The 14822-nt window shown below is 35.8% G+C and overlaps 1 protein-coding gene across 1 annotated transcript; it reads right to left on the minus strand.

The window, feature by feature from the left end:
• Positions 1-119: 119 nt before the first annotated feature.
• LOC107190168 (probable cytochrome P450 4aa1) lies at positions 120-14135 on the minus strand. Its single transcript, XM_015578920.1, has 10 exons — positions 14118-14135; positions 10535-10584; positions 9909-10020; positions 7418-7468; positions 5632-5800; positions 5012-5389; positions 2059-2134; positions 1396-1934; positions 812-991; positions 120-304 (listed from the first exon to the last, which is right to left on the minus strand). Exons 1-10 carry the CDS (start codon positions 14133-14135, stop codon positions 120-122), a joined length of 1758 nt encoding a protein of 585 aa, XP_015434406.1.
• Between the last annotated feature and the right edge of the window lie 687 nt (positions 14136-14822).

Raw genomic sequence — 14822 nt, forward strand, 5'->3', positions numbered from 1 at the left:
AAATTTTCAACTGCGATTTACTTAGAAAATGATTAAATAATTTACAGTCCACTAGTCATCCTTTTCGAAATAGCGAACAAGGTACTACGAACGTGTCTGACCAGGAAGTATTGAATTAATTAACTACATAGGTTTTTTGATTTCTGATCACGCGCCACAACTTTAACCCAAAGTCCACCTTGCGCTCTGATCGTCATTCGAAATTTCGGTCGCACTTCCTCCTTCCCGGGAACCGATTGTAACTGGCACTTTCGAAGGATAGCACTGATCATGGATTTCATTTCCAACATCGCGAACTTGTATCCTGAAAACCATTCAAGAAATAGCAAATTAGAGTAATTTCATAACTTAAAAGTTTTGAAAATTTCATAACATAGCATTTAAAGTACAAACATGAATAGAATTTAATATAATCGTATTCTATTGTATAATAGAACATTCAATTTCCATGCAGTTTCTTCTACAGGTATTTATAAAAATATAAATTTACAGCCTGTTAATAACACTTCTAATCTGTTTTACCATAAAAAAAAATCTTTAACGAGTAACACGAATGACTATTTTATTCTCAATTATGTAAATTAATCTCTGAAGTCGTAATTTGCATAAGCATCCGCCAGCCTATTAGTAATATTTTGTATTTTATTTTAAATTTAATATAATGAAACTTCGAACATAATTTCTTGTGTAACCGTACGTTCTTTGAATTAAACCCTCATGGCGTAAATTTGCATTAAAAATTGCTAACGTAACTATAACGAACGCTTTGCAATAATAATTTAGCAATGGAATCATTTTTAAATAATTTTACCAATGCAATTTCTAGGTCCAGCGCTGAAAGGCAAGTAAGAATAAGGATGTCTCTTCTCGGAGTTCTCTGGGCTAAAGCGTTCAGGTTTGAATGCTTCAGGATCGGGAAAGTGGTGTGCCAAACGATGCGTACTGTAGGGTGACATGAAAATGCCGCAACCCGCTGGTATCACGTGTTTTCCTAAATTTATCCAATATCAATACATATTATACCGTATTACAAGTTACACTTAACAATAAATTATCCAAACAGTAGCCATCTCATCGATCAATGTTTCAAACAGGCTATCTAAGTGTCGGTATGGAGTTAAGCAAGAACTTATGAGATGACAACACCTACTTCAGTACTTAATGTTGAAGTACATAATGCTCTACTACCTGCTGCTTTAATACCTAATACTTCAGTACTCAACGCTTTAGTACCTAATGCTTCAGTGCCTAATGCTTTAGTACCTAATGCTTTAATACCTAATGCTTCAGTGCCTAGCGATTCGGTGCCTAGTGCTTTAGTACCGAATCCATTAGCGCCTAATGCTTTAGTACCTAATGGTTTAGCGATTAATGTTTTAAATATTCTATACGCACCTATTTTCACATCTTCACCAAGTATCCTCGCAATAATCGGTACACTCGGGTACAATCTGAGGGATTCTTTGATGCACATTTCCAAGCATCTCATGTCCTTCAGGTCTTTCATCGTGGGCTGCCTCGACGAGTCCCCGTCGAAGATTCGGTCCATCTCCTCGATACACCTCTCCTGCCATTCCGGATGATTAGCTAAAAGGAACAACGTCATGGCGGTCGCGGTGCCGACCGAGTCCTGGCCAGCCAGCATGAACGTGCAACACTCCTCGACGATGTCCTCGTCGGTGAAGCAAGGATTTTTCTCGTTCATCTCCACCATATACTCGAGCAACGACATTCTTTCAGATATCCTCGTCCCGTCGTTAACGGAATCGTCCTTATTTCGCAACTGTTCCCGTTTGTCCTTCATCATTTTGAAACATGTGTCAAAAAGGTCCTTTCGCTGTTTCTCCTCCTGTTTCCCGTGCTTGGTCAATCGATAGATCCATTCGATTAATAACCAAGGTCTCACCAATCGATAGAGAAGCATGATCTGTCCCCTGCGAGAGAAAATTCAAGTCGTTTATGCGCGACCGTGTTCGACGTATGTCGCTTGGTTTTCTAATTATCGTACAACGTTATATTGTCGATCGAGAACCGCAGAGAACAGATTTCAATTCTTACTTTCTGAAGGGGAGATCATCATCCGCGGCTATGTCGCGCGTGTATCGACTCCCTCGATTTATTCCCAAAACCGTCTCTGCGAACAATTGCACATTATTGGGTTATTCATTTTATTAGACAAAGTAAGATTAAATCGACTCCATATATGTACGTTTTTCTTTGACATACAAGTGTTATTTTCATTACACACATATGCAATTAGGGTAATCGCACCAATGAATGAACACTTAAGAGATTTTTTAAAGATTAAAGTGAAATTTGAATTGATACATAATATTACGTATACATTTTTATAACGTATAGTAAACGTGGAATGAATGGCTGTATTTAACCGAGGTTAATTCCCTACTTTAATTAACTTCAGAACTTCAGTGTTTAACACAATTGCTTTCATTGTTATGTTAGACAGTACCTTGAAACGAGTATAGTACACCGTGTAATTTTCCTATTTTAATAATATTTATTCATAAAGATAATGTTAAATATAGTATATCTATCGATAAACTCGCTAATTTCATGTGCAACGACGTTGAAATAATAATTTAGAGAAGATAACAGCGCCCAATGAATATTTATCGCGTTCGAATTTTTTCCCTTTGTTATTAAGTAAATTTTAATGTCAGGTTTTATGTAGGTGTGAAGTAACTTAATCTTCAATTGGGTGTCAATTAAAGCATTCAATATATGTAAATATATTTATTGCCGCGACGATTCAACAGAAGTTACACTACGTTTGATTTTGATTCATATGCTAATCGATATTGAAAGCGACGTCTTTGGAATCCGATGGAACAGTTAGCGTGTACGTCGGATGCCCGTGATGTAGATCTCAGAATGGTGCCAAGTGGTGATTTGTCATGTGTCTTTAATAACACAATGGCCCGTGTGTTATTGACATGGTAACGAAACCGCATAATTAGTACACCGTCCGCTCGTACACACGCATGTAAAACTAGATATTTTGGCATTTCGACTTTTGAACGCGTGCATAAACGAGCAGCGTAGTTTGCGTAATTTGCGAAACACACGTACACTGTTGGCGAAAAATTTCCGACCACCAATCTCCTAATACATCTAGCATAATACATCAATATGATAAAATCTGTAGCAAATGAAAGAACAACGTAAATTCCGTCAAAAGCACCATTATAATTTCAGTAATGGTAAAATAGTAAATCTGTAATTCGTCATTTGGACGAGTTTGGTAGTGTTAGTGTTAACACACGGCAATGTTCCAAGTTTTATTTACTTACTTTCATTTTCATAGTAATTTAAACAAATTAAATCTTAATTAGAGTAGTTACATAAAGGTGGCTGTTCCATTTCGGAGTAGATACGATAATTAGCTTTATCGAAGGCCACTATTAAATGTTCGGGACCAGTACAGATAGGAAATTGTTAGAATAACAATATTCACTGTATGTGACACGAATTGTTTGAAAATCTAGAATAAAGTCTCTAACAATTCACACTACCCTTACAATTGTTATGTTTAATAAATGCACACAGTAAAATTTATTGTTTTTTTTTAAAAGAATTTTTAAAAGAATTTTTAAAAGAATTTTCTGACAAAGTTATTTGAATTTTTTTAAACCAGTATTCCACTGAAAATATAAAGTGATTGAATTTTTTTAAACCAGTATTCCACTTGAAATATAAAGTTATTTGAATTTTTTTAAACCAGTATTCCACTTGAAATATAAATCCGTTGTAATTCTGCTCCTTATTTTTATAAATTCACTTGTTTGTTACAAGCATCGAAGCGGTCGAAAATATTTCGCCGGCAGTGTATACGGGAAAAAATCTGTTTTTAAATGGCATCTGATTCACGTCGGATTGTACAAGTTTTCGGATTGAATTGAAGTTGAATGCAAATTTCTTCGCGATAAATTCTTTAATACGCGGTAACCCTGACGCGCCGGTACCACGTGATTCGTTAAAACGTGATGAAACGTCTGGGCAAACTGTCCGCGATAATTCAACGGTTTCGATCGTGGAATTGCAAAAGGTTTGGATATGCTACGTCGAAGAAAATGTTGACACTCTTGCTCATACACTGAGTGCATTTACATGGAACTCCGCAAATCAAACGAGGCTCGGATGATACTAGAAAAGCAACACCATTCCTTGATTCGCCTCCTAATGCATAATTAATTCGCAAATAATCAGGAAAAAAAGCGGAGAAAAGAGAACACATGCGATTTATAGGATGTCCACAGCTATCCATAATCCTTTTCTTTTTATTCCGGCGAGTCCAATCACTTTCGGGAGATTCATCGATGACTATGGCTGCTTATGCAAATATAGAATTTTATGAATTAATTTTACTGAAATTCGACCCAAAGGAAAATTTATTTACCCTGTTAACGGCACTAATAGTTTCGAAAGAAAAAGGAAACCTGTCAAACTTTCTGAAACTGTTCACTGTACCGAATTTTAAACGATTGTTCTATAAATGCTTAAAATCCACAATCTAGTGATTAATTATGATAAACTTGTCATTAAAATTTAACCCTGTGTAGTTGTATATCTACGCTCAACTATCAGATCTTACATAATTTGCGTACATTCAATGAAACATGTACCAATAAGTAATCCACCATAGTAAATTAAGTTATTAAAATGAGCAAATGATTTAATATTAATTTGTTTTAATTTCTTGTTTCTTATTCAAACAATTCACTTAATATTGTTCATGGTGAAATCTGTATTTTTTCTTTTCAATTTAATAATGATCGTTTTCCAATTTTTCCAAATATCTATTAATATTATTCCCATTTAAAATTCGACTTTAATAATTACGAAATCTCTTAAGTGTTCATTGGTGTTAACCCTATTTTGTCAAATACGCCAGCAAACGGTTAAATCACCAAACATCTTCACAAACGACGAGAAATAGACAATCATACCTGGACATTACTTTACATTCATTTTGAGGATAAGTTCTACTTACCGCTTAAAATATCGTAAACGGAATCGTTTATGAACGAGGTGATATTGATCTCCTGGTTGTCCTTATCAACGAATTCGTTCATCAGATTATTCGCGCACTCGGCGAATGTATTGGTGAACCTCTCGAGGATGTGAAGATGGAACGCCGGCTGCAGAAACTTCCGGTGCGTTCGCCAGGTCTCCACGTCCCTCGTGATTAATCCTTTCCCGAGGAAATTGTCGAGCAACTTGTAGAAAAATATTTTCCGCGTGTGCTTCATACTGCTGAGGATCACTTGGATGTCCTCTGGCTCCAACACCATCACGTACGGCAGCCCCGTCAACCATATCCTGATGACGCGGCCATATGTTTGATTCTCGTTTGCCAGTCTGTGAAGTACTGGAACAGTATTCAAAATTTTCTTAACACCAGAACTACCAGTGTTCAATGGTAATAATTGCAAAAGTAAATAATTTTTTAACTAGAAAAATTTGTTGCAAAGATATGGTAAATTTCAAAACGAACAGACGAAACAATGCTGCGCTGGTGCAAATTCGCACTAGTGTGGTGTCTATAATATAAATGTTATTCGAGAAATTTTGCAGAAACTGTTTTCATGTACAATATTATTCGTCACTTACGATTATCGTTGAGAACACATCTCGCGTTCCCCAAGATCGGAACTGTTTTCGGACCATTAAGTCGCGAAACGAATAACACGCTTCTGATGTAGCTCTTCAGAATGTAGAGAATGTAAATACTCGCTATAACGACGAGGTAAACCCACACCCCACCTGGCGTTTGGTCCCACTGATGGAATAAAAATAATTTCTGTTAGTGCACCGTTATTGTGGAATAATTCAAATTTCATTCTGAACGACAATTCACTATGTTAAATTGACATCGACACATTATATAATGATAACATTGTTTATTGTTCCCACATAAACCATGTCGATTATATCAACTGCAAAAAATCCATCGAAACTTTTGGACTGACCCAATATTTTCAACATGAAAATGGTATATGTTTTATAAAATTATATTGTATTATATTTTATGAAGGTTTCGTATAATAATTTCAGAGTTCAATGAGATTATAAATCTTATAATCAACCGATCGGGTAGAAACAGGAGGATAATAAAATGAGTTAATCATAAATATGTAGATTGCTGGTTTCATGCATTTAAGAAATGAAACGAGAACTTTATTAGTAGTAGCTAGTATTAACAAAATTTGTATCATATTGTCAACTTAAGTAATCCACAAAAATGGAAATTTATATAAATATCCGAGGTTTAATAAATAAACAATGAATAGTGATCCATAATATTATTACATATAATATTCTAATTTAAATTCAAAAATTTAATTTGTAAAGATGTCGGTAAGGGTCTTTCTCAATATAAATTAAACGATGATTGTAAATAACAGTTAACTATGAATAATTACAAACACTTGCTATGTTCCACGAAACATTTTAATAATTGCTGTAAAAAATTCCGAACACAAGCTAATTTTATGTACTTTGTAATTCAAAATTGACTCCGGTAGTTTTCGAAGAAGAAGCACCGGTGCATTAATCTTTTTCAAACTGCTTCATTCAAAACGTCACTGTTGACACTTTCATTACCAAGCTTCCGTTAATTGTTTTTCTTTGCTTTCCGACTTCACGTTAAGCTCCTTAACTTTTTGTCTCTTTTTGTACAAAAAGAGAAGCCACTTGTTAGCACGAATGATCAATTCTTTGGAAACCTGTACACACGTTTACTCTGTTATTATTAAACCATCATCTCCGACAGAAAAGTTCGTTTCACGATTGTTAGCGTGTCTGGACATCGTGTGCTCAAAATATTCTTAAAATATAACTCTTATTAAGCTACGAATAAACTGAAAATAAACATTACCTAAATATATATGTATATGTACATACAGTTTCTCAGTCACATTGTTTCACGTTTAAATTAACATATCTGTTACAGCATAATATTACCATTCTTCGAAAACAAGCCTATTTAAGAATGACACCCCGTTCGTGCGATTTAATTAACAATTTTAAAGCACTCGAAATAAAACTCGATTCACTTGTCTAGTACAGTCCGTGAGGGACATTCATTGACTATTCCAGCTGGATTTCTTATTAATTGGTTTGTCGAAACGTGCTATCCGAACGCTTAAATGCCAATCGAATAATAATGCTTCACACCAGAGAACAAGGTTCGTTGGCCAAAAATGACTTTCGATGTTAATAATAACGAACCAAAGCTATTAAATCCGTCACAAAGCTCGATAACAGACATTTTTCTTTCATAATAATACGCACTTTACGTTAGAACCACGCACAAAGTTTAATCGTGTACCGCTGTATTTACATTTGTATTATGTCTATCAATGTACACAAACGTGAATGATTCTCCGTCACTTACTATTTGTTGCACTGTCAGAACCATAGCGATCGAATCGTTCGACGATAATTCCTTTGCAACTCCACAACCGAAATCGTTTTTGAGCAAAAATCTTTAGAGCTGCACCATGGGCACTCTGGCGTGTCCATAAAGTTTTCAGCCTATTTAAGCGTTTGCTCCCACCAGATACACTTGTGTGGACCACTCAAGATTTGTTCGAAGTCCATGAAGTACTTAGAATACGTCACACCTCTGCATCGTGAGTGTCACGTAAACTTTTTTTACATTTTTCACATTGACGACTCGTGTGCATGTTTTATCGTTCATCGACGGTGCCGACCATATTATTAACATGCTAATTGTTCATATTTTTCGGCCGTTAAATGCAAGTCGAAAAGTCGGACGATGGACGCAATATATCAGAGAAACGAAAAAACGTCCAAAAACGTTGGTGCAAAAAAACAATCTTAAAATTCGCGAGAAAACAAATGTTGCACGTTCAAAACGGGGTGTTTAAAAAGACGTATTATTGTTTGTTGACATTATGAACTTAAAAAAAAAAAAAATGTGCCATTTTGAACATTTGTAATGCACTTTGATTAATTTTTTTAAATACCGCGTACGTTAAGAAGTTTCTCTTTACATAAAGATGGAACAACCGTCGTCGCTGATGCAACGCTTTGTTTTCGTGCTTGCGCCTTACAAAAGGCGTAGGTCTGTTTGCAATGTTTTAACAAACACTAGGATTAGAGCGTGCGTCAAAACTGAATTCCGTATGTCCTGGTGATTTTGTTTCGTGCGTATTTTGGTCGTCGCTATATGTATTTTCAACATTTCGTACGTTGATTCATAACCGGCCTTATAAACAAGTCCGGTTTTTTTCCCCCAAATTCGATTTAATTTCGATATCGATGAACATTTGTCGTTTCACTAAAAATGCGCCCATTGTTAGGATCGTTTTTTTCTATCTGTGTATTCTGAAAAAAAATCGGTTTGGGCTACAGTATGAAAAAATCAACATTCGCACTGCAGAGCTAAATTCATCCGACGTAATTTATGGCTCCACTGGACATTACAGCTGCTACTATCTGCTTTTTTCTTCACTAGTGTGCATTCTGAATACCTGCTTGGTCCAGTGTTAAGGGCAGGCCCGCATTAAGATTTTTTCTGGCCCAGGGCTATCAAACATTCGAGGGCCCCTTTGGTTGAAAAGCTGGGAGGGAGAGGGATGTTTGTAATAAAACATACAATAAAATGAATAAATCTTCAAAAAATTGAAATTTATTCTAAGTAAACTTTGATTTGATTTATTTTTACATTTAGTGGAATTTCTAATTACAGTAGAGCCTCCCATATCCGCACCCCCATTATCCGAATACTTTAATATCGAATAGTTTACATACAATCTTATATACACTTTACCGTATCCGGTCAAACGAATTCTGTAGTATAACAATTTAGTATGTAGCTAACAGCGTGCGATATTACAATGGCAACTGAACGAAAAACTTATGCGATTTAGTAGCTAAAAAGCTATGGGATCCTTAAATATCGAAACAAAGTTCAATTTTCTTGATTTCCACTTGAATGAATAAAGTTCAATATAAAAGGAAGTGATTGTTCTATCATCCGAAAATTCCCTTATCCATCCACGTTTGTTTCCCTATCAATACGGATACGGGAGGCTGTACTGTATTTCAAAAGGAAAACAGTAAACAAAGTTTTATTCAATTATTTTTCACACAAACGGAAAGCTGACATCGGGCACCTCCCTGGAAAGCGGGGCCCTGGCTTGCAGCCCCCTAGCAACCCCTTCCCTCTTTTAATCCGACGCTGGTGAAGGTTTGTTTTTATTTTTTTTTTTTTTTTTTTTTTTTTTTTTTTTTTTTTTGTAAAGCAAATCTCGCCTCACCTTTAGGAACACCATAGGAATACCATAGCCCTCCGGTGACACGGTTAAGCGCAACGAAAACACCTTTGCCACTCGCGATTAGAACGAACGGTCAACTAAACCCTCTACGGCGAGTCATTGTCGTTTATATAGGTGTAACGAGGCACGAGAGGTGTTTCACGACGGCCCATTAACACGCAGTTCACAATCAAATCACGTACCGACGATACGTGCAGGCGTGCTTTATAAAATATCGTTCCCCGACTCAGCTTCTGGGAGGTGATCACCAAAGATGATGCTTCGGTCGCATCCTTCCTGTCAGGGTCGGCGCAGGAGAAAAGAACATCGTAAACCTTGCCGGGTGAATAACTTATCGGATGTTCACATCGTTACTAATTACTACAGGGCTTTTCAACACGGACTTTGTTTTTAAATTTTACATAAGACACACATTTTGGATGAACGATCTGTATTTCTTTATTGATACATCGCGTAGAATGTCTGAAATTTATGAATCAAAAAGAATATCGGACAGATGTTCGCCACGACCATGTTTACAGACGCCGATCCTTTTGTCCAAATTTTCGATTACATTTTTACATAATTGCGGCTCTAACTCACCACGCCTCGGATGTTGGTTTTCAAGGCTTCAATGTAGCGTGGATTATCTGCATAGACTTGATCTTTCACGTAGCCTCTTAAGAAATAGACTAACGGCGGTAAATCACATAATCTAGGCGGTCAATTGACTGCAGAATTACGCGAAATTATTCGATCGGGAAATTTCGTTCGTAATAAATTTATTGTTTCAGTCCTGTTGAAACCACATAGTGGACTTTAATTATTTTTCTGCCTTGTCCGATTGAAATTGAAGACATTATAATAAATTGTGGACCTTGTACTTGACATATGTCAAAAAACAGAATGACAAAACTGTCACCACATTCAAAATTGCCCCTATTAAAAAACAAAGTTCCTGTTGAAAAGCCTTCTATTAGGTGTAGCAATTTCACTGTTTCATTTCGATAGACGAGTAAAATACTTTAATTTGGAAATATGTTCTAATTCTTCTGTTTGGTAAACATGACGGTGAGTGGTGGAGAACCGGGACAAATATCACGGAAAATGCGCAAGCCTTAATTAGACACGACTCGTTTCAAATACGAACAATCCGACAAACTTCACAACAGTTTTAATAAGGAACTGAATGATATTTTTCGTTATTGTTATGGAAATAGCCTGTTTACTTCACTGTCAATTGAAGGTACTCGAACACTGGAGCTACCAAAATTGTCCACTAGATTACGATAGTGAAATAAAATGTCTGAGTCGTCTGTAGTTAACGGTTAATTTCCTAGAAAATGTACCTACTGAATTTAACAAAATATAGGGGATTACTTATTGGTACTCTTAATAATTACTGCAAATTTCGACCAGCAGGTTTATTTCGAAAGGTTGGACAAAAAAAGGGAATTGTGGTTGAAAACTTGCTTTGTCATTAGAAGCTTTTGAAAATATAGAATGGTTTCTGTATTCCATGCTTAGCATACCGCATACGTTTTACATATTTTACGGGAATCTTGCACGGCTATTGGTTAATTTCATGCTTGAAGAAGAATTTTTCTTGCACTGCGGTTGTGAAGTTAACTTGCATTAACTCACGTCTGCTAATAAACGTTTCCCGTGTCTTTATCGAGAAGTTGTTGCTGATAGTGATTACATATAAACCAGGGAAATCATGTGACGTGTTACTATGTTTTTCTACCTATATTATTGAATCCACGCGTAAATTTTGGATTTTCTCACGAACTCCAGGAAAAACAAATGCATGCGTCAATAAACTTAACAGACACGTCGTAGGAAGTAGCAGATACATCGTATCTATTTTATAAACCTAATTTATAGGAGTCAGGTTTATACGGAGTTTTATGAACCCGATTTCACATACATCTTGTATCCTATTTACATAAAAAATAGAACAAACGAGTTTCTTTCTCGCGGTGAAAAACCGTGGAATCAAAAATGTGAGGACTATAATTTCTTGTTCATTCCATACACCTTTCCTTCTTTTTCCAATTCTTTGTCGTATGCCAATCCAACGTCGAATGCAGTTGTGTGGGTTACACAGAATATCCGGTAGACTCCGATTTTACGATCTATCATGGACACGAGCCAACTAATTTGCAATTTACGTTTGTTGCGCTTATTTGCTTGCGTGCGACTACAAGTTTTTGTTTGAACGTGAAATCGCTGAGAATCAAAGTGCCCATAAAATTCCAACTACTACGCAAGTTTTTTCAAGTTCTCATTTTTATGTCGAATTACGCTTATAAAGTGAACATTTTACAGTTTGCATTCTTTCAATTCAAATATTGTGCATTTCTTGTATTAATTTTGAGTATTTGCTCAGCAGTTTACGAAGTCCGCCCTGGAAGAATGAAAAAAGTAGAAATAACAAGTGGAACCGCGGGATAGAAATAACTTTCCTTAAAGTTTAATCATTCTTTCAATTCGACTCGTTCAGATAGTCTTTTATTTGAGTTATTATTTTACAAGAACCCATTAGTAGAAGTCCGAAAGAAAACATTAAATACCATTCATTTAAATATCACCTTATCACTAATTGAGTTATGATCTGTTTCTTTATATGCAATATTTTTGTTACAATATACTTGTGGTACTCGATAAGGTTAGGTGTAATAACAAGATACTGTTACGTATTCTTCTATAATTTTCATTTTCTATCTTTTTTCTGTATTCAATGCAGCTGTACCAAGTGTAATATAGACGAATCATTATTTTTATAAGTACAAATAGTAAACTGAATGAAACTGATTTGCTGTAACGGCATCAAGCACGACGTAAAAGTTTTATAGGCGTGTATGAAATCAGACAAGGAAGCTTAAACCGTTAAGTAAATATCACTAGCACCGGTCAACATTCAGTTAAAATAGTTCAATGATCCATGAAGTGTCCAATGATGTTTAGTGCAAAGCATAAAATGGTTCCCTTTACCTCTTGTCATTATAGAATTAGAACTAAAACACAAGTAATTAAAATAAATCAAAATAAAACATAATTAATTTAAAAAAGCAAAATAAGATAAATTAATTACAATTAGCTAATAAAGATAGACGTTGCAAATCACTTCGTCGAGTTTGAATAAGGGAGATAGCCTCGTAAACACCCTGGCCTACAAAAAAAAAAAATCGGAGCTGTCAGTCGAGTTCGGATAGTAGAGAGGACCCCTTAAGTCCCCTTGACCAGTGTCCACCAATGGTCAGCAATCGGAGATGAAGACGTGTGAAGACCACGAAGAGGTCCGCGGACGCAAGGGAAATGAGGATTCTCTGTTGCGCACCTGTATTTATTAGGCCGCGAGCTACGCAGACAGGTGCGCGAAAATCAAGCGCAGTGGAAATTCGAGCGCACCAAAAATTATTTCTCGATTAATTTATTATATCTAACAAAGTAATTGTTATAACAGTTACCTTTCTGAGGGATATTGTTAAACAATCTGCCAGCTGTTTTATAATACAAATTGTTATTGTGTATAACAAATACGAATCGAGATACACAGAAACTTGTAAGATATGAATTGATTAGTGAAATTTTACATGTAATTACTTTTACTTTATAGCAAACTATTAAATAACGATTATGTCTTAATGTTTATGGTGATTGTTAACTAAATATTATTTAATTTAAATGTATCTCGGTAGAGTTTTAGGCGGCAAATTCATAAAAATTTGTCGCAAATGAGAATTCCTTGATCGACGTTTGATTGTTTATGTCCTTGACAATAACTGTTATAATTTTGAGCATAGAATATTTGGCTTACTCTACATTATTTGAGAATAAATTAAATATTTTCGATAATGTAATATTTATAACAATCACATCTTCGGTGACACATTCTACCACTCATTAAATATACCTCATTAAAAGTAAACGTTGCGATGGGAGCAACTTTAGATTCCGAGGGAGCAAATTGGGAGTAATTTTAAAGATATAAATTATTAAGAAACACTAATATTCCGTACCAACTATTTTTCGGTATACATACTCGGGGATAACGAATTCCCGGGTGTGAGCACTCTCAATTTCTCTCTGGTTGCTCATCTTTTGTCCGCATTTACACTGTTATACGAACACCATTTTTGTTTCTCAAGCACTAGATTTAAAGCATAAACAACGCAAATTCGTACACTTCATTGCTGCAGAAAGAATAATCACAAGAACATTGTTAAAATCACAATTGTTTGCAAAGGTTCCTACTAAGTACTGTCTTGAGCTCCTCGTTCAGTTCACATTTGGACAGCTCTTACAGAGTTATGCGAACAACTTTCCTCTTGAACAAGCATTAGATTTGAAGCTTAAAGAACGTAGATTAATCCCCATATATTCATAATAACAATAACTTACCAGAACTCTGTTAAAATCGCAATTAATTGCGGAATACCACTGTTTTTTTGACCGGTGGCGCCGCCCGTGGCAAATCGCTCAAACTGCTAGCCAAATTATACCGACAGGTGAGTGAATTTTCTGGCGGTGGAAAAATGCTAATATCTCAGTAATTAGGAGCTCACAATAAACGTCCTTAGTCTCAAATTGTTCCTGACGACTCAATACGTAGCCCCAATACTGCAGAAACGCAGAATTAATCAAATTATTTATGTATATGTTAATGAAGACCCTTATGGAGTGGTAACCCCAATCGCAGCAGGTTACAATCACGTTTATATCGTTAAACGAGCATAACTTTTCATTCCCAGGCTTTGGATTCCAAGATCAAAGAACGTAGATTAATATCCTGTAGCGACTGGGAACCAGGAACATTAAGAACATCATTAAAATCACAATTATCTGCAACGGTTGACACTGTGTCTCATCATGCGTACGTCTTTTAGGTCACTTTGGACCTCTCTTACAGCGTTATGTGAACAGATATCGACCTAATTAAGCATTCGATTTGAAGCTTAAAGAACGTAGATTAATCCACATCTATTGAAAATGACTATAAATGACCAGAACACTGTTAAAATCGCATTTAATCGCGGAATACCATTATTTTTTTGACCGGTGGCGCCGCCCGTGGCAAATCGCTCAAACTGCTAGCCAAATTATACCGACAGGTGAGTGAAAATTTCTAGTGATGGAAAAATGCAAATATCTTAGTAATCAAGCATTCAAAATGAACGCCGTTAGTCTCAAATTATTCCTGAGGCCTTCATGCATCGACACAATGCTGCCAAACCCCTAAATTAGTAACATTATTTATACCTGTTTTAACGCAGACCCTTATGGAGCGGCAACCCAAATTGCAACTGGTTCCGATTGCATTTACGCCGCTGAAAGGTCATCATTTTCCTTCGTCACGCATTAGATTTGAAGTTTAAAGAACGTACATTAGTACTATCTAGCGGCAAGGAACCAGTAATTACAAGAACATTGTTAAAATCTCAATTGTTTACAACGGTTGACACTCTATCTCGCGATGCGTACCCGGTTTAGTTCACTTTAAATAGCTCTTCC

Source organism: Dufourea novaeangliae, unplaced genomic scaffold (assembly GCF_001272555.1).
Source record: "Dufourea novaeangliae isolate 0120121106 unplaced genomic scaffold, ASM127255v1 scaffold168, whole genome shotgun sequence".
NCBI lineage: Eukaryota > Metazoa > Arthropoda > Insecta > Hymenoptera > Halictidae > Dufourea > Dufourea novaeangliae.

Coding starts and splice junctions, on each gene's coding strand:
- LOC107190168 (XM_015578920.1), bottom strand. Junction 5,390..5,631: donor ATGTGTTCTCAACGATAATC/GTAAGTGACGAA, acceptor ATACTGTTCCAG/TACTTCACAGACTGGCAAAC. Junction 992..1,395: donor TGGTGAAGATGTGAAAATAG/GTGCGTATAGAA, acceptor GGATAAATTTAG/GAAAACACGTGATACCAGCG.